At 47.2% G+C, this 22,043-nt stretch overlaps 1 protein-coding gene across 1 annotated transcript; it reads left to right on the plus strand.

The window, feature by feature from the left end:
• Window positions 1–546: 546 nt before the first annotated feature.
• On the plus strand, window positions 547–21,265 carry LOC110071191 (H-2 class I histocompatibility antigen, Q10 alpha chain-like). The gene is made up of 8 exons (XM_078387938.1): window positions 547–752; window positions 5,288–5,566; window positions 12,973–13,248; window positions 14,764–15,051; window positions 15,552–15,635; window positions 16,000–16,038; window positions 17,541–17,573; window positions 19,621–21,265. Exons 1-8 carry the CDS (start codon window positions 656–658, stop codon window positions 19,623–19,625), a joined length of 1,101 nt encoding a protein of 366 aa, XP_078244064.1. The 5' UTR covers window positions 547–655; the 3' UTR covers window positions 19,626–21,265.
• The last annotated feature ends 778 nt before the right edge of the window (window positions 21,266–22,043 follow it).

A 22,043-nucleotide genomic window follows, 5' to 3' on the forward strand; every position in this document is an offset into this window, starting at 1 on the left:
TCCTTGACAGAAGGAAGAAAATCTAAAATGTGTCATTTGGGGGCAACATTAACTTAAATTTAGCCCATTAGGATCCCCCCCAGGAGATTTTTTAAGTTGTGAATGTGATTCTTATTTCTATCTTTGGCCAAAGAAATCAGACCTAAACTAAATCTGGGTGGGCGCCCAGCCTGGTATGGTGGGCAGCCTGATGAACTAGGATTCAAGAGGCCCGAGTTCGAATCCCCCCTTGGCCATGATTACAAGCCCGGGAAAATTTGACAGGGCTCGACCTGTGTAGGCCCGGCGCTGGACAAAAGGGCTGCCCGCACAACAACACCGCTCTTTTGCTAGCAGGACCGAGCCTCCGGATAACCTAATCACCCCCCTTTAGTCTCCTGCCCCTCCCCCTCCATGGCAGGCGCGTCACTTCAAAGGGGATTCCCGGAGAAAGAAAAAAACAACTGCGTGCACCAAGTCGCTTGCGGTGCGTCCTCTACCCAGCAGCCGATGACGACATCGGAGACCGTCTTGTCTATTGGTGGAATATTTTCTTTGCAGCCAATCCTCACTCTCTGTTCTCCTTCGGGAGGTGGGGGGTATACCTGTGACTTCTGGTTCAACCTTTTGCCAAGGAGCTGCGGGCGCAAAAGCGTAGCGACTTCGGAGTGAGACGATGGCGCTTCGCTTTTGGCTGGCGGGGGTCGCCCTCCTGCTCCTTGGGGAGCCAGGCCGGGCCCTCCCCTCCGGTACTAAAGGATCCCCGGCGCTTGGTGAGTTTCTTGATCCTTTTTTTTGGGGGGGGGCTTTTTTTCTCCCCGAGATCGAATGGCTTTGGAGGCAGGCGACATGGGTTTTCTCCTTCGCCTGGGGCAGCAAAATGTGTTGAGCGGCTTCGGCAAGTCCCCTAGGGAGGGAGAGAATTCACGCCTATTTTGGTTCACACGTGTATTTGTCGGTCCCCTTGGACGGTCCAAGGGAGTTCGAAAGAGTTCAAAACCGTCCCCCCCCCCCAGTCCAAATCTCTTTGTAAATCCCCCTTTCCCGGCTTGAACGTTTGGGGAGCCACCCGGGGCAGAGCTCGCTCCGTTGATCCTTTTCGGAGCTGTGGCCAAGTGGACTGGGAGCAACATCCGAATTGGCAGCGAAGGAAACGGAGTAAGAGACTCCGCATGTAAATCGGTGCTGGCTGGGACGGGCGCTGCTTGGCCTGAAATAGCGAGAGCTGAAAACTTGTGGTTTTTGTTTTGTTTTGTTTTGTTTGGACTACAGTTCCCAAACCCGAATTGTGCAGGCTGTGGATTCTGGGAGTACATATCCTAGTGCTGAAAAGATTTGAATCTTCTTTTTTGGTAATCACAGAGCCTGTCCGTTGGTTTCCTCCACTAAGGGCTCACCTTAATTGTTCCTATAATCAGCCCCCACCCTAACTCAACTGTGATGAGGGCATCAGATGAGCATGTTGGTGTGCGTCTGTCAGCCAGTCTGTCTGTCCACAACCCCTTCCCATTCCAGAGGTGGTGTTAGGCCAGGGATGGCTGTGTGTCGACTTTCTCATCTTCTGTCGTAGTTCATTTTAGGATAATTTTCTCTAATGTATCCCGACCCACCCACCCATCTCTGCCCACAAAGACCTTCTGTGCTGCCTTCTGGGGGGGGGGGGGGGGAGAGCCAGCTTGGTGCTTCTTGGGAGCTTTTCCGAACTTTTCTGCACAGCCCAGTGTGGTTATCAGACAGTTGAAGCCATAAAGAAGGGAAGTCAACAATGCGCGCCACTAGACCCATCTGTCTGGGAGGAAAGGGCAGCTGGTGCTGGGCATGTTCCAGTGTGCACACATTTTGGCTGTGCCAAAAGCAGTCAGTGGAATCCCATTTTTAAAAGAAGTCTTCAAATTACGGACCTATTAAACGTAAACAGGACGGTGAAAGGTTGTGCTGGACTTTGACTCCTAATTCTGTGCTTCTGGTGTGCCTCACCTTGGGAGGGTCATTCTGTGGGCCAAACCCTGCTTGTGTTGCCAGGATTGTTCGTTAGTTGACTCCACTGCTTTGGTCTTCTTTATCGGCAGGCCTCGTTCAGGGTCCAAGGGGTTTTTGGAAAGGCAAAGTCAAGTTGGAAGAAATATCCTGCCTCTCCCCCCCTGCCTCCCCCACCCCCTTTGCACGCAAGGATCTTTTCTGGTGCAGTTCTCTGGGTCTGGATCAAGGAAAGTGACTTTGCACTTAACCACACATGCAGCCAATGTAAATTTTGCTCTGAAGGTGGTTTTGAACAGGAGGAAGGAAGCCCCACGGAGGGCAGGGCCTGGCACGTGGTTTCTCTTCAGGGTTACCTCTCCCCAGATGAAGTAGAACATTATGGGCTCTGCTTTTGGAGGCTAGTCGATTTCTGTAGAAGGGGTGGGGAAGGCCCAAAATATCAAGACAATTTAAGACTAAAAGTGCCTCGTACTTGGATCTGGCCATGATCTCTGAGCATAGGTATAGGGTCTGACAGAGAGATCTGATGAATCTCACCCCCTGCTCCCATGTTTATGGACTGTAAGCAATGGGTACAAGTATAATTAAAAAAGAAGAAGAAGCAAAGATGATACAGTACTCATTTATGCCTGCATTTCCAAGTGTATGGGGTGTTTGTGAAACTCCTCCTGCAGCCCCACCCCACCTGATTTCCTCAAACCGTCCTCTGCTCTTGCCTGATTTCTCGGAAAGCAGCTGATACTCCTCCATATTCCAGCTCTCCAGCAGGGAGCAGCAAGAGATCGGGAAAAGAAAAAAAGTGAGGCCACTAGAAATCCACAAACATTTTGGGAAGGGCCAGGGAAGGGAAGGGGGGGAGGGATAGAAGGGCACCCACAGAGAGAGTGGAGAAACATAATTTTTTTCACTCCCTTTGACTCTCCACAGTGATGGGGGTAAATGCTTAATTGACAGGTGATTGTGCTTCAAGCAGTTGTTTGCTGTTCGGAAGGAGGGCACATCAGATGGTACCTCACTCCTCCCCCCACTCCACCTCAGTCATCCCTTGGTAGCCCGATCCACTTGACATCCAAAACAGTCACTCTGGACAGGCCCAGAGGATATGAATAAGAAGGACTTCCCCCCTTATTTACTGGCATTTTCCCACCTCGTTTCTCCTTTCTGTATAAACTCCTACTGCTATGACCTTCCGCTGAAATGTTGAGAGTTGAATTTAGCTAAACAAAATCTGTGAGGTGCATACACAGATTTTTGATATTTACAATTTCTTTTAATGAGCTTTTTAAAAAGAGTCCAGAAGGGGGGAGATTTATTTCCATGGCAAAAAAAGAAATAATGATCCTGGGGCGCAGACCATTTGGGGAAGAAAGCCCAGCTGGGAAAGAGAAATTAAGTGCTGAATTTGTGCCAGCTGTGGCATGCATGCTATACCATGTTTTCCTGAAAATAAGACAGGGTCTTATATTAATTTTTGCTCCAAAAATGTATTAGGGCTGATTTTCAGGGGATGTTTTATTTTACAGTCATGTCATCTTCTGGTTGCTGCACAATGATGGAGAGTGGGGTTTAATTTAACTGGAGTTTATTTTGGGGGTACAGCTTATATTACAAGCATCGGCTTATTTTCAGGTCAGGTCTTATTTTTGTGGAAACAGGGTAGGTTCGCCATCGCTGATATAGGGTTTGCTATAGTCCACATTTTTCAGCATCCATGGCTGAAGTTGAATACAGGGGTTCTGCTTTATTTTTTAAAAATAAACAAACATTCAAAACAATTATTATTTACTTAATTTTTTACCCCACTTAGAAAGGACCCAAAGCAGCTTACATCACTAAAAGACCATATTTAAAGCTAAAACCAGTAAATATACAAAAACTAAGAAGTTCTTTAAAAAGGCAGACTAAAAACAGATAAACTAAAATAGTACCAAAAACACATTCAAAGCAACAAAGCACAGCAGCTCATCTACAACTCCCACTTAAAGCTGTCCTTTAAGGGAAATTTTGCCTGAAGAAAAAGGTCATTTGCCTGCTTGCGGGAAGGACAGCAAAGTTGAGGCCAACCTGGTCTCCAGTGGCAGGGAGTTCCAGAGTCTGGGAGCAGCCACAGAGAAGGTCCTCTCCTGGGTCCCCACGAAGCACACCTGTGAAGGTGGTAGGACTGAGAGAAGGGCATCTCTTGAGAACGTTTACACCCAAGGAGGCTTGTCCCAGGCTGTTTCGGACAGGCTTAAGTTAAAGTCAGTCCTTTAAATTGTACCCAGAAAGGGAGAGGGGAGGGTGGCACGTGGCTGCTTCCCCCGCCCCCATGTACATGTGAGAGCAATGCTAGAATTGACCTCTTCCTCCAAGGGCAGATTCCTATCCTCTTCGACTTACCTTCTCTTTTTAAAAATAAAACTAGAATCAGATCTATACGAAGAAAAACCGAACAGGAGCCGCAGAGAGGCCTGGAGGGGTGGAAACTGACCAGTAGAAAAACACCGATAAGGAAATGTTGTCCAAAGTTCACAGATCAGCAGATATGAATGCAGCCCTGGGGTCCCCCGTGAGTCAATGGTGCATTGGGGGACACTGAGCCAAGCAGGGTGAAAAAACCCTCCAGTACCTGACTGGGATGGGAAAAAAAACCACCACCACCACAACTCAAAAGCCTCTTTTTTGCTCCTACTTCTAAACTGTTGGTGATCGTGTCTGTCTTGTATTGTGGGGCTCCTGAGATGCCAGGAAAGCCGAAGTTCAGTGTTGACAGGCTCATGATCTGTCTCAGCTTCAACGGTTCCACTCTTAAGGCAGTCCAGCCTGAGGCTGGGGGTGGTGGTGGAAGACAGTGAGCCATGCGCGCATGCGCACACACACAAACACACACATAAAGCTACTGATGGAACAAGAGGTGTGTAAATACAGGATGGGACAGATGACACAATGTCCATGAAACAGTGTATAAATGTTTTTTCGACCACTGATTTCCAATTCCAGACATCCTGCCTTTGAAACCCCCCTTTTTATTTCTCCTTGCACCCCATCCTTCCTCCAAAGACATCCTTCTTCACTTTTCCTATTCCTGTACTTTCCCCCCTTTTGGGGGGCCACCTTGCCCTCCTTCCCCCCCCCCACGCCTTGTCCAGGTGTTTTTTGTGGGGATCTGCCTCTTACCCATGGAAAGGCCTCGTTTGTGTACGGACAGAATTGTAATCCAGACGCTGATGGCGGAGTCTAGTGTGAGAACTATCTGAAAAGTGTATCAGGAATGGGGGGGGAGGTTTGAGGGTTCCTCCCCCATCTGCAGGCCCTCCTAATTCTGTCCCCTCTCTCTGTCCCTTTCCAGGCTCCTCCTCCCACTCCGTGCGCTATTTCTCCACTGCTATGTCTGAACCCAATCAGGGGCTTCCCAGGTACATCGCAGTGGGATACGTGGACAGCCAGCTCTTCAACCATTATGACAGCATCACCCGGAGAGTGCAGCCTCGAGCGCCCTGGATGGAGAAGATGATGGAGGAAGAGGATCCAGAATATTGGGAGAGGAACACCCAGATAGAACAGGCCAACGAGCAGTGGTTCAGAGAGAGCGTGGCCATCCTGCAGGATCGCTACAACCACAGCGGAGGTGAGCGGAGGGTGGGTTGGTCAGGATTTTGCCCAACCCCCACATTTGTTTTCGTCCTTTGCAGGGGAGGAAAGTGAGGAGAGGTGATGATTGGAAAGAAGGAAACAGGGGTTCCAGCCCAGTCAAGACTCTCTCCTCAACCCACAAACTATTCCTCGGATTAGCCTCATGGGAGCTGTGAGGAGTGTGTCGGGGCTGTCCAGTTCCAGCCTCAGTAAACACAGGAAGGGAAGTCGGATGTGTGTGGACACCCATGGAAGCACAAATTATCTTTTGAATAAGGAAAGAAAAACATGAACCTTGAAAGCCTCTGGAATGGATCCATTCTAGGGACAGGCAGTTTGGGCAAGCAATTCTGTCTGAGGCAATAGACTGAGTACCTGACAAATTGCTACACAGACTCCCCAAATTTGAATCGAAGTTTGTTGCGTGGGTCAAGACTGCACAATGTATATTTCAGTGGAAACTGGTGATTGGATGTCATGAGAGGTGATGAATTCAGTCTAGGTTTTAGTCTGAACCTTAAAGAGGTCTCTTCAGTACTAAGTCTTGTTTGGGAACCAGAAACAGCACTTTGGACTCCTCCAGTAAAGTTCAGACTAAAACTCAGAGTGGATTTGCTACCCTGCAACACCAGCACCACCACCTTCTACTGATTTCTGTTTATACGAATGGGGTTGCCTAATTTAAAAAAAGGAGGGGGAAAAAAAGACGTAACTCTTTCACATCTTATCACCCAGAGACATTCACAAACTCATATGCTCAGATACAGGCTCTCGCTTGCCGCCTGACCCTCACCGACATGCATGTTCCCTGGTCCAGCCTGAACTGGCCTGGGTCCTGCTTCTGCAGATCCTATGGGGCTCAGGATGATTGTGGGGCTGCTGGATCCAAACTGTCAGCCAAAAACGTGGAGCAGCTGACACCTGGCCAGCCTTTGCACCTTTCAGAGATGTTCATGTGGGCCAGCGTGTGTTTTCCCCTCATCCCTTCCATCTCTTTTGAGTGCTTGGAAGGGGGAGGATCTCTCCTGGACTGGCATGAGGAGGGGAGCAGATGGGCTCAGACACTCGAAGGGGGAAGGGGGCACCCAGTTAGGCTCTGGGCCATGTCAGCTGAAGGGCCAGGATGGGCATTGTGCCCCAGACCAGCTAGAGAGGGCTGTCGGCTCTTGTAAAATCATTAGAACAAAGCCAGTTTATGTTGTTGTTGTCGTTACACGCTGTCAAGTGAATTCCATCTTACTATGCCCCTATGAATGGGCGATCTTCAAAATGTCCTGTCCTCAGCATTACCACTCACGTCTTGGAAACTCAAGCCTCTGGCTTCCTTTAGGGAGTCAGTCCGTCTCATGTTTGGTGTTCCTCTTATCCTGCTGCCTTCAGCTTTTCCCAGGATTATAAACTTTTCCAGCATTTGTTTTCCCATGATGGTCCAAGAGTATGACACCCTTATTTATGTCAATTGCCTGTCTTTATAGGTACCATCCAAAACAGGAATTGTAGTTTAGGGATTACCTTCATTTTTACTACTGCTGTTCTTCCAGTCTGGCTGGCTGGCTTTACTGTGAGTCTCGTTTGTTCCCTATACAGCAGGTGTGACTTCCCTTGCAAGGCTACAAAGCCATTTTTTAAAAACTCTTGATATGTTTTATTGGGAAATAATTCTGGGTAGAAAATTTAGGCATATTTTCATTTTACCTCAAGATGTCAGCAAATAGAGTTGACAATGAGCACCTCTGAGAATAGCAAGCCTGCGTCTCCCTGTCACCTTCCTTTTATGCCTGGAGAACCCCATCCTTCAGAGATAAACAGGGAAGACGGAGAACTTGTTTCACTCAGCTTTTTCAAGGTGGTCTTACTGATAGAAAAATGTGAGTGATGGAGTGAAAAAAATGGCACCCTCTCTCTCTGGAGTTTAAGTCGGTCCCTTCCGTTTAATTCTTCCACGGACAGTTAGATCCAGCTCTTCAGGCAGGCTTTTAATAACTATTACTAACTCCTTAGGTGCTTTTTTTTGGCTAAGCAAGGTTTTTTAAAACATTTTAAATGTTTCCTGAAGAGGAAGCAGAGGCAGGAGGGAGCTGTGCTTGGGGGACATTTTAATTGGTGAGCTCTTTACTGGTAGGCTGACCCTTTGAACGCATGGTCTGAGGGGGCGGGGCTTTAGCTTTAAATTAGTGCCTGCAGAAGTCTTCTCATTCTATTTTTTTACTCTAATCTGCTAAATAGGATATCCAAATAGCATTTCATACACCTGGGGGCAGGAATGTTTCAGTGTTAGGAACATACTCCCGCACTATTAGAGTGCAGGGCGAGTAGGTGGGACTCGTCAGCCATGTAAGGCAGCCCATCTAGGAGAAGGAAAACTCTGATTTCAAACCTCCATTGCCTTGTGGCTATATCCACTCAGGGAAAAGGCTTCAGGAGATAACCTCGAGGCAAAATCCGGAGCCGGAGTCCCGTAGACAGTTCGTGTTGTTCTGCCAACTCCTGCAACATCACTGGAACCAGTTGTATTGGCTCTTGCCTTTCCATTGGACTATTTCAGTGAAGTGGAGAGGGGGGATTTGCTGCTTGGGTAACAGCCTATCCTCCATATTATTCTACCCAGGCTTCGTGCTCTGGAGAGGACACTCCAGCTTTGCATACAGTGTTGAAATAACACAGGAACTTGCAGTTACTGGTTATAAGTCTTGCTCGATTGGCGTAGAGCATGATGCTAGGGGCTACTTCTGATGGTGGGAGAGCGGAAAAGCAGATCAATAACCCTGCACCATACAACAATCAGAAAAAACATCTGCCCTAAAGTTAGGCACCTGGAATGTTCGGACAATGACCACTGGCTTTTCTGACAACCTGCAGGAAATAGACGACGTGCGTAAGACAGCTGTCATTGACATCGAACTGAGTAGACTGCGGATGGACATTGTTGCCTTGCAAGAGACGAGATTGCCAGACATGGGATCTGTCAAAGAAAAAAAACTTCTCATTCTTCTGGCAGGGAAAACCATTGAACGAGACCAGGGAATATGGTGTTGGCTTTGCGGTCAGAAATACTCTGCTGAGATCCATTGTTCCACCTACTGTGGGGAGTGAAAGAATCCTGTCTCTGCAGCTCCACTCATCAGCGGGACTGGTCACCCTCATCAGTGCATATGCACCAACACTGTCATCCACAACAAAAGTCAAAGACAAATTCTATGACGATTTGGCGGCTACTATCAAAAAAGTCCCTGAGAGAGAGCAGCTGTTCATTCTCGGAGACTTTAACGCTAGAGTTGGTGATGATCACAACTCTTGGCCCACCTGTCTAGGCTGTTTTGGCATTGGGAAGATGAATGAAAATGGCCAACGCTTGCTGGAGTTTTGCTGTTATTATGGTCTTTGTGTCACCAACACGTTCTTTAATACAAAGCCTCAACACAGAGTTTCCTGGAGACATCCAAGATCGAAGCATTGGCATCAGCTTGATTTGATCCTCACTAGACGTTCTAGCCTATCTAGTATTACGATCACACGCAGCTACCAGAGTGCTGATTGTGATACTGATCACTCCCTGGTGTGTTGTAGAATAAAACTGCGAACAAAGAGATTGTATCACACCAAAAAGGAAGGAGGACCACGTATAGACATCAACAAGATTCGCAATCAAAGAAAAGTGGAGGAATTTGCCCAAGCGCTTCAGGAAACCCTTCCAGGCCCGGCTGATGCAAATGCACCTGAACGATGGGAACACTTCAAGAACACTGTTTATAACACTGCCTTGTCCACATTTGGCAAAAAGACCAAAAAGACGGCCGACTGGTTCGAAGCCCATTCGGAGGAGTTGATTCCAGCCATTGAGGATAAGAGGAGAGCTCTAGCAGCATACAAAGCCTGTCCTAGTGAGTACATCTTGCAGGCTCTTCGAGCTGCTCGTAGCCAAATCCAACAGACTGCCAGGAGATGCTCCAATGATTATTGGCTTCAGCTCTGCTCTCAGATACAGATAGCAGCGGACACAGGTAACATCAAGGGAATGTATGACGGTATCAAGCAGGCTTTAGGTCCAACACAAAAGAAATCTGCTCCCTTAAAGTCTACTACAGGTGTGATCATCCAGGACCGAGCACAGCAGATGGAACGCTGGGTGCAGCACTACTTTGAGCTATATTCTAAAGAGAATGTAGTAACAGAAGAGGCACTAAATAACATTGAGTGCCTGCCTCTCTTGGAAGAACTGGACAGTGAACCAACTTTAGCAGAAATAAAAGCGGCCTTGGATTCCCTTGCCTCTGGCAAGGCACCTGGGAAGGACAATATCCCCGTTGAGGTTTTGAAGTGCTGTAAAGAGATCATCACCACTGAGCTGTATGAAGTCTTTTGTCTTTGCTGGAGAGAAGGTGGAGTACCACAGGACATGAAGGATGCAAACATCGTCACATTGTATAAGAACAAAGGCGACAGGGGCGACTGCAATAACTACCGTGGTATCTCTCTTCTCAGCGTTGTAGGGAAGCTGCTGGCCCGTGTTGTGCTGAAGAGACTCCAGGTGCTTGCAGACAGAGTCTATCCAGAATCACAGTGCGGATTTCGAGCTAATAGATCCACCACCGACATGGTATTTTCCCTCAGACAGTTGCAGGAGAAATGCAGGGAACAACAACAGCCACTCTTTGTGGCCTTCATAGATCTCACAAAGGCCTTTGACTTGGTTAGCAGGGACGGACTCTTTAAAATACTTCCCAAGATTGGATGTCCACCTCAACTCCTTAATATCATCAGGTCCTTTCATGAGGAAATGAAGGGCACTGTAGTTTTTGATGGCTCAACATCAGATCCCATTGACATCCGAAGCGGAGTAAAACAAGGCTGTGTCCTTGCGCCGACCCTGTTTGGGATCTTCTTTGCTGTCATGCTGAAGCAGGCCTTTGGAACTGCAACAGAAGGTGTCTATCTCTGGACTAGATCAGATGGGAAGCTCTTTAATCTCACTAGATTGAGAGCAAAGACCAAAGTCCAACTGAAATGCATGCGGGATTTCCTCTTTGCCGATGATGCAGCCATTGTTGCCCACTCTGCTGAAGACCTCCAACAACTCATAAATCGTTTTAGCAAGGCCTGCCAAGACTTTAGACTAACTATCAGCCTGAAGAAAACACAAGTCATGTGCCAGGGCGTGGACTCACCTCCCTCTATCACTATCTCCATGCAAGAATTGGAGGTTGTTCATGAATTTGTGTACCTTGGCTCAACAATCTCTGACACTCTCTCCCTAGATGTCGAGCTGGATAAACGCATTGGGAAAGCAGCTACCATGTTCTCTAGACTCACAAAGAGAGTATAGCTTAACAAGAAGTTGACGGCATACACCAAAATCCAGGTCTATAGAGCCTGTGTCCTGAGCACACTCCTATACTGCAGTGAGTCCTGGACCCTTTGTGCACGGCAGGAGAGGAAGTTGAACACCTTCCATATGCGTTGCCTCCGACGCATTTTTGGTATCACCTGGCAGGACAAAGTTCCAAATAGAGTAGTCCTAGAACGAGCTGGAATCTTCAGCATGTATACATTATTGAAACAGCGCCGTCTACGCTGGCTTGGGCACGTCGTGAGAATGGCTGATGGTCGGATTCCAAAAGATCTCCTGTATGGAGAATTAGTGCAGGGAAGCCGCCCCCGAGGGAGACCACAACTGCGTTACAAGGACATCTGCAAGCGGGATCTGAAGGCCTTAGGAATGGACCTCAACAGATGGGAAACCTTGACGTCTGAGCGTTCAGCCTGGAGGCAGGCGGTGCATCATGGCCTCTCCCAATTTGAAGAGACACTTGTACAGCAGGCCGAGGCAAAGAGGCAGTCCCGAAAGAAGCAAAACCAGGGAGCTGGACAGGGGACAGATTATATTTGTCTTCAATGTGGAAGAGATTGTCACTCTCGAATTGGCCTTCTCAGCCACACAAGACACTGTTCCAAGACCTTCATACAGAGCACGTTACCATAGTCTCTCGAGACTGAAGGATGCCTATGATGAAATGTTTTAATCACTTAATGTAGTTTAATTATTATTATAGTTTAATTGTTTTTAATGTGTGATTTATTTGGTTTATTTAGAAACGAGACTAAAGAAGTAAATAAGTGAGTGAGTGAGAAGTAAGTAAGAGGAAGGCCGCAATTCTGTTTTTGCTTTTCTAGAAGTATTTAGTAGAACAGGTTTGGTACTTTTAAAACAAAAAAATCATTTTCTGTTAATACAAAATTTGTCTACAATTAATTTACAAAATATGCATTAGTAGAGCTAACTTCTTCTGCTTAGACATGGAGTGTCTAGGAAGGCAGGAATGTAAACCTGGAGCAGCTTTTCCCTGAAAGACTGGCAGACACTGGGAGGCTGAGAGGAGCCCCAGGGGTCTTTCCCAAGCAGAAGCTCCAGAATGTGTGGGTTTTCCTCCCTCCACGTAGGTGGTCCTGAGTTGGTGGAGGAAAAAAAGGGGATCAAGGCTCTTGCAAGATGGCTGCCCCTCTTCTGCATGGAAGGGGGGGAGGGACAGGAGATCCTCCTTGTTCTCTAGTTCCTCCCCGACCTGAGCAAGAAGACAGCAAAGTGCTTTCTTTCCTCAACGATTCCCCCAAACCTCAGGCACACCCACACCCCAAATACCATCTTCATGAGGCAGTGGAGCAGAAGAGGGATGTGCCTTTCCTCTTTCAGGGTTGCCAGAAATTGCAGCCAAGATGGGGGTGGGAAGATCAGACCCCCCCCCAAGACAGCAAATGGGGAGGGAGACACCCCCCCGAAGGGCCTTTGGGGGCAGCTGGGGAGGGGCTGCCTGTGGCAGCCTTTCTGACCCACAAGTGCTGGAGGGAGAGTCCGCTCCATCTTTCCAGGGTGGGGCAAGTGGAAGTGGGGAAGAAGGTCCGGCAGAGAAGAGGCAGATGTGGGTGTGGGTGGGTGTTTATATGAAGATATCTCCATGGGGGCTGTGGAGGGGGGGGAGGTCCTGCGCCCAAAGAACTATTCTTTTCCTCTTTCTCACCTTCTGCCCCACAACTGGGATAAGGATTCCCTCCTGGGCCTCTTTTCTGGGGCCCCAGAGGTGGCAGGGGAGGGGGGGTCTGCCCCTCTATGTGTGGGCACCGCTTCTGCCCTTTTGTGGGGTGTCTCTTGGGGTTTCATTCCCTCGAAAGGCAGGCTCTGCTCCCAGGAGGGAAAGAAGGAGACCCTCAAATGGCTCCCTTTCTTCTCCTGAGGGGCTCCCCATAGTGGAGAATCTCTTGGTGGCTTTTGCCTCTCCTGAGGCAAATCCTCCTTTTTCTTTGGGCTCTGCTGTGGGGCTTGGCACGTGGGGTTGAGGGTGGTGGTGGTGGCAGGGACTGCCCTTCTCCTCTGTCTTCCTCTCATCCCCCAATGTGGGTCTCTTTCAGGGTTTCATACCTGGCAGTGGATGTACGGCTGTGAGCTGAGGGCAGACGGGAGCAAAAGAGGGCACACGCAGTATGGCTACGACGGGAAGGACTACCTCGCCCTCGACAAGGAGACCCTCACCTGGACGGCTGCTGATTCCAAGGCCCAGATCACCAAAGAGAAGTGGGAGAAGGTTCCGGCCTTTGCCCAGAGAGACAAGGCCTACCTGGAGGGGGAATGCCTTGATGAGCTACAGAGATTCCTGGAGTACGGGAAGGAGAGGCTGCTGAGGAGAGGTGAGCAATGAGATGGAGGAATAAAGATGTCTTCTTTCTGGGGAACCGGGGCCATCTTCTCTGCCTCCCCATCTCTCCCACTTCCTCCCACCTTTGATCCAAACAGCCCCTCAGCTTAATATTTTCCCAAAAGGAGTCCGGCTGCCATTTATTCCCCGCTTTGGACTGCAGTTGGGGGGGTGCAATGCAGTCATCTTCTGCATCTCCCAGAGAGTGCTTGTTCAGTAGGGGGTGCCATTTAAAAGATTGATTGATTGGTTGGTTGGCTTCTGTTTCTGGCCCATGTGATCACCAGGATCGAGCCAGAGCAGCCCTGCTGGGTGTTTCCTGGGGTGACGTGGCATCTTCATCTGGGTTTGCATTGTGATCTGTGCCACAAACGTTCCCTCTATATATAGGGAGGTCCCGTCCCTTGAAGAGTGACCCAAGAGTGTGAGGAGGGTTTTTGTTTGTTTGATGAGGTTGCTGACTTTCATCTCAAGATTCGTCAAAGAATGAAAGAGTTCTCAAACAGAAAAAAGCTTCAGCTGCAGCCTCTTCCTTTTGAGAGGCAGGAGCCCTTCAGAGCCACTTCACAGATCTGACTGTCCATGGGATCGGAGTCACTTCATCCAAGGGGCCGGGGGTTCCTCCCCCAGAAGCTGCGAGGCTCTTGGGTTGCAAACGGGGACGTCCACCCTTGACACCCAAGGGAACCCGGAGAATCTAAATCTATGCTATTCAGTCCCAGAATGGGGTGGTTGAGTGGGGATGGGTGATCACCACAAGATCCCTTCCTGCTCCCCAGAGACACCGTCCCTCCCTGCTAGAACCTTCGGGAGTGGTTAGACTTCAATTTATCTCACATTTTGGGCAGCTTTGGGAACATTTCACTCCATTTTCTGAAGTACAGGCAACCAGTTGGTCCGTTATCCCTGCCTACCCACACCTTTTGGGGCCCCTTCTAGGGACTACTGTTTATTTTAGTCCAAGTAGGTTTGCTTCATTTTAATTTGGGTTCTGGCATGTGCGATTGCCAGTGTTGAACCTCAGTAGATGTTTCTCCCAGTAATTCAGTGCTATGTCACTGGGGCTGCAAACCAATGGAGTGTTATGCCCCTTGATTTGTATAAAAAGCACTCCAGGTTTTTCCCTTTCTCTGTAAAAGATGAGGCAGAAGAAGAAGTGGAGGACAATCATTTCCCCCCTTTTATTTTACAATCCAGTGCTCTTTAAATTCAGTGACAAGACAATGAAGTGATACGTCATTTAACAATAAAAGGAAAAACAAACCCAATTTTTTCTTGTTCCCTACAGGGGAGGAGGGAGAGAGGAAGGAAAGGGCTTAATTGGGTTCCATTGAAGTGTGGTGTGGCTTCCTGTCCCCAAACCACCTGATCCGTGCGTGTGGATGCAAGGATCATTCTTCATCTCGGACCATATTTAGCCCAGTCCAGTGAATAAATTCACTGTCTTGTTGCACCGTTAAGAGAGGTTTGGATGCCTCCACTGATGCTCATATTGCCATTTTTGCAGAGCCCCCAGTAGGGAAGGTGACTCGCATGTTCCTCTCCGAAGGGAGGGAGTTGCTGGTCTGCCAGACTCACGGCTTCTACCCCAAGGAGATCGAAGCCACCTGGAGGAAGGGCGGGGAGATCATGGAGCAGGACACCTTCCGGAGGAGCGTCGCTCCCAACTCCGATGGGACCTACCACGCCTGGCTCAGCATCGAGATCAACCCCAAGGACAGAGAGCTGTACCGATGCCACATCGATCACGCTGGCCTGACGGAGCCTCTGGTCTTGGCCTGGGAAGCGCCTGGTGGTGAGCAGCTGCAGGGGAGGGATGGCTGTGGGGTGGGAGAGGAACTTTCGCACGGGATGGGCCTGAAAAAAGGAGCACCATCCTGGGCAAAAACTCTCTGAACGGCTGTTTCATGTTCAGGACCAAAAAAACAAACAAATCCAGAGACGTGCTTTTCTTTGGGGAGGGAGGGAGGGGTGAGATCTGTTCAGGGAGGTTGGGAGCCCTCTGTGGCTCTTAGTCAGGGCGCTGATGCCTTGATGAACTCTTGGTTCAAACCATATGCCTTGGTCGGTGAAAGGTTTCGGGTTCTCCCCGGAGAGCCTGCTGTGCTTGGAGGGAAGGCCTTGCATTGATTGGATCAGGCTGAGGGCAGGGAGGGATTTGGACCATCGACGAAGCCCCTTTTTCACATCTGAGAGGTCGCTGGGTCAGTCGAGCACCACCTCCCTCTGAAGCTCTCAGGACCTCCTGGTGCCACTTTCCTTGAACAGCCACGTCTTTGCCTCTTTTTCTTTTAGGTAATGTGTGGCCCATTGTGGGAATCGTCTTGGGAGTCCTGTTTGCTCTCCTCCTGATGGCTGCTGGGATTGTCTTCTTTAGCAGTGAGTATGCCCGGAACGAAATTCTTGGACGGCGTCTGTTGTTATGTCGGTGATGCTCATGAAGATCGCTGACCCTAAAGATCAAGCAGCGGATACGGGCATCCAGAGTGTAATTTCAACCCTGAACACATCATCCTACCCTTCTCTTTGAATTTCAGAAGCCATTTCTGGGGCTTAAATAAATCTCTGAGGATGAACCCATGAAATCTAGGTCCCCAAAGCTCAATTCTCCTTGACTGGAAGGCAGCTGAGCACCATCTAGTCTGGTCATTTTTGCTTAACTTTTCTTTGTGGCTTTCTATGTGAATTAGAATGGGTTCTGAAGGCTCTTCTCAGCTTTGATTTCCTGATTTTGTCTCTGCAGGGAAACAGCAAGAAAAAGCACAATACAATAGAACACCAAGTGAGTGATATTTCCTTCTTTGAAAAAGTATTTGAGCAAAGTTGAAAAGTAGTTCATGCATTTTTGAAAAAGATAGAGAAAAATAAGTATTTGTGGATATGTGTGTATCTTTCAGGAACTGCTGAAAGATACACAAAGATCCCCCACATACTGCTTCTGTAAGAACATAGTAAAAGATGGGTATTATTGAACATTTTAAGGTTGTGAAATTATTTGTGAACATTTCATGAAATCATTGCAGCCCATCCAATGAGAGGGGGAGGATACGATGGCAGATTTCCCTCTTTTTCTTGAATTTGTGTCTCCGCCTTTTTCAGTCCTGTGGCCTTCAGTTTGGACTTGAGTATGGCCAACATTAGGGATTAGGGAAGTTGTCCAAAACATCTGGAGGCTACCAGGTGGGGAAAGATCAATTGAAAGAGAAGGGTCTTTGATGTTGGGATATCATGTTGAAGGGGAAATGTTGCAGGTCCCATGAGGACTAGGATGGCGGTAGCTCAGCTTGGTCTGCAGGGGACCCAACATGGAAGTGGTTGTAGAAGATGTAGCTATGTTAGAGTACGGTTACACTTGCAAAAAGAATCGTAGTTGAATTGTGGTTTTTCATGATTTGAATCAATACTAAAAAAGGTGAATACATGATACATAAGTAAGCATGGATTTTTTTTTTTTTGACAGGGAATCAGGGTTTTTTTTGGGAAATAGCGAGGTATTTTAGTCTTCTGCCAAAGGATTGTTTTATTTATCACAGATGTCAAACCACCTTCTGTCACCTTAAAGACTACTATAGTTTAAAGTGAGCTTTCGTGGACAAGTCCACTTCCTCAGATACTCTTATGTCTGAAGAAGTGGACTTGTCCACGAAAGCTCACAAAATAGAAGTGGGCAGTCAAATGTGGTTTTGCCTCTGGCATCTGCCCCCGGATAGAGCAGCATAAAGAAACATATCTGTTGGTTCATGGGGAGGTCAACCATGATATAAAGTACTGGTACTTCCGGAGAGAAAGCTCCTGGTACTCAAAATGTAAAAGAATTAGACTACAGTATTGGGATGGCTTTTTCCCCCTGTAAGATTTTCCCTGATATAAAAAAAATGTGGAAAAATCAATAAGAAAGTTCTTGTCTGAACCTCCTTTAAACTTGCCTGAGTGAGTGAAACTTTGCACAACCCTAGCTTTGTTGGAAATTACTTACAGCCTCAAATCTTCTGCTCACGGCACCAAAAGTAAAGGTCCTTCTAAACCCTTGTGTAGTAAAGCATTTGTGGAGGCTGGACGGGAGTCCATGAGACTGCTCAAATATTTCAGGATGGTGCTAATCTCTTTTGAGCATTTCATACAGTGGTTTGAGATCAAAGCCTATTTCTGAATCTAAATGGATGCGGAAGGAGAGACCGTATATTTTAGGAAAGGGAAGAGCAAGGAAGGAGCCTCCGGAGATGGAAACTAGCTGACAACAATACCATCGGTCATTTCATTCTCTTTCTTTTCTCCTCTTTGCAGCCAATGACCAAAGCTCTGATGGTTCTGCCAAGGGTAAGTAAGGGTGTGTTGGAGAGGGAGGGGCGACAGGTCTTCTGCAGTGATGAGAAGTTTCTGTCCTGGGGCAGGTGGGGTGAGGAGATGTACTGGACTTCAGTGTTTTTATGAGAAGTATAGCTGTGCAGTCTTTTACTCCAGAGTCTTCCCAATACAGTGGGCAGAACACATCTTGGAACATTCTTGCTTGTGGGATTTAGAATAGCAGCTTCCAGAGGCTCGGATGGGTGAATGTGTCCATTCATAGAATCATGAAGTTGGAGGGGGGCCTCTAAAGACCATTGAGTCGAACCCCCTGCTCAAGGCAGGAACACAAATAAAAGGTTTCATGGACCTTGCAGGGCCCACAGCTGCTCCTGGACTCTTGCACCAGAAATACATCGTTCTGAAATTTCATTTGCTGGAAAAACCTGTTGTAGACTATGTAGAGTAGACTATGTCTAGATGGGCGACATATAAATGCAATAAATAAATAAATAAACATCCCCATTTAAAATAGTGAACAAATGGCAAAAGAAAACGTTGGGAAGTTGAAAAGGACAAAATATGGCAGAATTTCCCCCCCCCCCACCGTCACTTAAAGGGCTCAAAGAGCCTTTTTGAACAAGTACAGTGGTGCCTCGCTTAGCAATTGCTTTGTTTAACGAAGAAGTCACTTAACAATGTGTTTCTTGGAGGAATTTTCCGCATCGTTTAACGATGTTCTCTGTGGGGAATTTTCACTTAACGATGTCCGTTTTCACTCATTTAAAAGTGTCTTAAAATGTTTGAAACCTGTTTTAAATGCTTGGAATCGGTAGTCCACCTTGTGAAATATGTGCAAACTTAATTTGGCTTTGTTCTGAGTCTTCGTTAATTTTTGGTGATTTTTTGTTTTCCCCCTTTAAATCCATTGAACTGTCCATTCAATGCGTTTAAATGGGGAAAACAAAAAATCAGCAAAAATTAACAAAGACTCAGAACAAAGCCAAATTAAGTTTGCACGTGTTTCACAAGGTGGACTACCAATTCCAAGCATTTAAAACAGTTTAAAAATGAGCGAAAACGGAGATCGGAAAGCCATTCAAAAGCATTGCAGCCGGCTGCAATGCTTTTGAATGGCTTTCCGTTGGGGGAAACATTGTTTCAGTTAGCGATGTTTCCTATGGCGATTTTCGCTTAAGGACGGTAATCCGTTCCCATTGGAACGGATTAACCGGTTTTCAATGCATTCCTATGGGAAATGGTGTTTCGCTTAACGATGTTTTCCCATAGCGATGGGTTTTTTGGAACCAATTAACATCGTTAAGCGAGGCACCACTGTAAATAAATATTTAAAATAATGAGATTAGGAGACTTTGGGGATACAAATGTGAGGGAGCCACATTTAACTCACTGGGTGCACACATGTGACCTACATATCACACTTCCCCCCCATGCCTGAAAAGCTTAGTAACGGTGGAATACCATTCAGCCCTGTCAGCTTGTGAGTCGTCACAGGATGCTCAGCCAAATGTTGATGACTCTTCTTTGTGAAGAAACCAATCTGATTGCCCCAGGAAGCAGTTTCACCAACAGAGGAGCCACCACGCAGAAGCCCCGTCCTGTGTTACCCACCAACCTTACCTCCTTCCATGGTGGGACACAGAGCAGGACTCCAGATGATTCACCAAAGTACAGGCAACTCTTTATACAATGCAATCCAAATGTTGAAGGCTTCTGTTTTTTACTGGCCCATCTTGACTGGAGCACAAGTCGTCTGTGCTTTCCCATGTCCTGGGATCATGGCTCCACCTGGAGTTGGTGTACTTGATGGCTTTTGAGTCCCCTCCCAGCTTTTGACTCTGCCCAGTGTCCCATGGAGCAAGGGTCACATGGAGGAGAGATCAGCATTGTGCCCAAGTGTGCCTCTTGGCATATCCTGACAGATATCACATCAGCCTTAACATGTCAGAGGTTGGACTAGATGACCTTCAAGTCTTCTGCAGGCCATTATTCTTATTGTTCATTGACAGTTTTGAGATACTAGCTTAACTTTGGATTCTCTTTTTTGTTCATTCTACAGCATGATGGCGTCCTGTGAGATGGGACCGAAAAGATCTACCAAATGTTTTGCCATGAATTCCTGATCCGAAGAGCTTCTGTTGACCTTAAAGACTCCCCTTATCTCTAACTGGGAGGAAATGGCTACTTCTGAAGGGTTGTTTATAACTTTATCCTTTGGCTGATTTTCAGAAGCACTTGTATTGATCATCAACAGGCCAAAATTTAACATCAAAAGCCAATACCTTAAAAAAGTAATGAGAATGTATGATTTGTGCTCAGCTTAGTAGGATTTGTACTGATTTGATAGTATCTAATGAAGGTATTTGCATTAGGTAAGTTTAAAGATGAACAGCAGGTTCAAAACCAAGAGTGGGCAGGTCTAATTCAGTAGAACAAATATGTGGTTGAGGAGAAACAAAGCTACATTTTAAATTTAATCATTCTGAAATCCAACTGAGATAGCTGAATTAGCCACTTTCGCTTTCTTTTATAATAGATTTTTAAAAGCATAGTACCTAATACTTTGAACAAGAGGAAAATTGCCATTTTAGTCAATTCTTAGCACAGATAAATGAAATCATCATGCATTCTTGTATGAATGAGGCTGAACACCTCCTCGTTGCCATCACCCTTGCCTTTGGCTCAGCTCATGCGACCCCATGGAAGTATTCCTTCTGTTCACAGGTTGTGCTGAACTGAAAGGGGAGGTAGGTTGGATGTTGTTATTCAGGAATGGCTCATAGACCTGGGGCAGAAGGGGGAGGTCTGTCCCCTCGGCCTGGTTTCGAGCTGTCTGTGGTGGTTGTATGGCTTCTGCATGAGAAGTGAAGAATTACAGGACTGTAGGACTGTTGGCAAGAAAGGGATTCTTAAGACACGAGGCATGTTTGGGCTGAAGCGGTGAGAAAGGGGAGAGAAAAAGGATCCTTGAAGGAAGTCCAGAGGGACTATGAAAATCGGCTCCGAATCTGATCTGGAGGCTGACAAAACGTTGCCAGTGGACAATGGGCAGTCCCCTAGAAAGCAGTGAATGTATCCTTGTGAGGCATAAAAGATCCCAGAGAAAACCCCGAAGTAACGTCAAAAGGGTAATTTATCCTGTAGTCTCCAGTTCATTCCGCTGAGCCAGGAATGGTGGGAGAGTGGGTGAAGAATTGCGAGGACAAAGAGCGATAAGGAGTCACCTGGAAGAGCCAAAGGTACGTTTCGCCACCTAAAGTCCAAGTTTCATTTCAAAGCAGAATTATAAATTGCCCTCAGTTACACGTGGGAAAGAGCAACCGAGAGCCAATACAAAGGTATGGTTTCAAGCCACATTTTGGAACTCTGTATTAGCTCAGGAATCCTTGCTTCAACATTCTGTTATACTTTAGTGATCCTCTTAGGTCCTGCATATAAGTTAAATAAGCAGGGAGACAATATACAGCCTTGTCGTACTCCTTTCCCAATTTTGAACCAATCATTTGTTCCATATCCAGTTCTAACATCCGCTTAGGTGAAGATACAGTAGCTTCTTGTGTGGGGTGGCAATTAATTTCTTGTGTGGGGTGGTGGTTGTAATATATCTTTTTTTATCTTGGATTGACTTATTTGTTGTAAAAGTATTTTGTTTTCATCAGCTGGGTTTGTCTTTTTCCCAGCTTTCCAATAAAATTAAAAATCTCCACCTGGTGTGTTTCTTGCTCCTTAAATGGGTGGCTTGTTTCTGAATTCTGATGGCACCTGGCCTAGATGCCTTGAAAAAGGGATTGGACAAATTCTTGGAGGAAAAGTCCATCGCAGATGACAAGCCATGATGTCATGTCATCATCTCCAGGCTTAAAAGGAAGGTCCATCCAAAGGCCTGATGCAGGGAAGGGGTATCAGGAGACCGGGATCTGGTGGTCTCATGTGGTTCCAGAGGGATCTGGTGGGGCCACTTGTGAGATACAGGGAGCTGGACTAGATGGGCTCTTGGCCTGATCCAGCAGGGCTCCTCTTAGGTTCTTAGGCTTTTGGAGCGAAACAACAACCCACAAAACCTCAGCTGAGTGGACTTTAAGAATGAGGGAAAGGGGCGTGATTTCTCTCCTGCCCTCCAAATCTCAACCCATCCTGTTTGCCTTTCTGTAACCACTGGCCTGTGTGCCTAGAAATTCTGTGTCACGTTTGACATCTGTATTCAGCAAATTCTTCTTCGCTATTGGAACATAAACATATAAAATATATTCATATGTCCTTTTGGGGGAGGAGAATTTGGGTTTTTTTCACTGGGAGGTTAAAAAGGATCTACGAGGCCACCTGTGGCAGCAAGAGGGGTGGCCTGAGTTTCCGCAGAGCCTCGGTGGGAAGGCAGGACGAAGAGCCGACCCTGTCTGGAGGCCCCAGAGGCCAGAAAGGGGGAGGCGTCTCCTTTTCTGCCACCCGAGCGCCCTCGCCAAGACATGAGAGCCGAGCAGGGCG

Source organism: Pogona vitticeps, chromosome 2 (assembly GCF_051106095.1).
Source record: "Pogona vitticeps strain Pit_001003342236 chromosome 2, PviZW2.1, whole genome shotgun sequence".
Taxonomy (NCBI): Eukaryota; Metazoa; Chordata; class Lepidosauria; order Squamata; family Agamidae; genus Pogona; species Pogona vitticeps.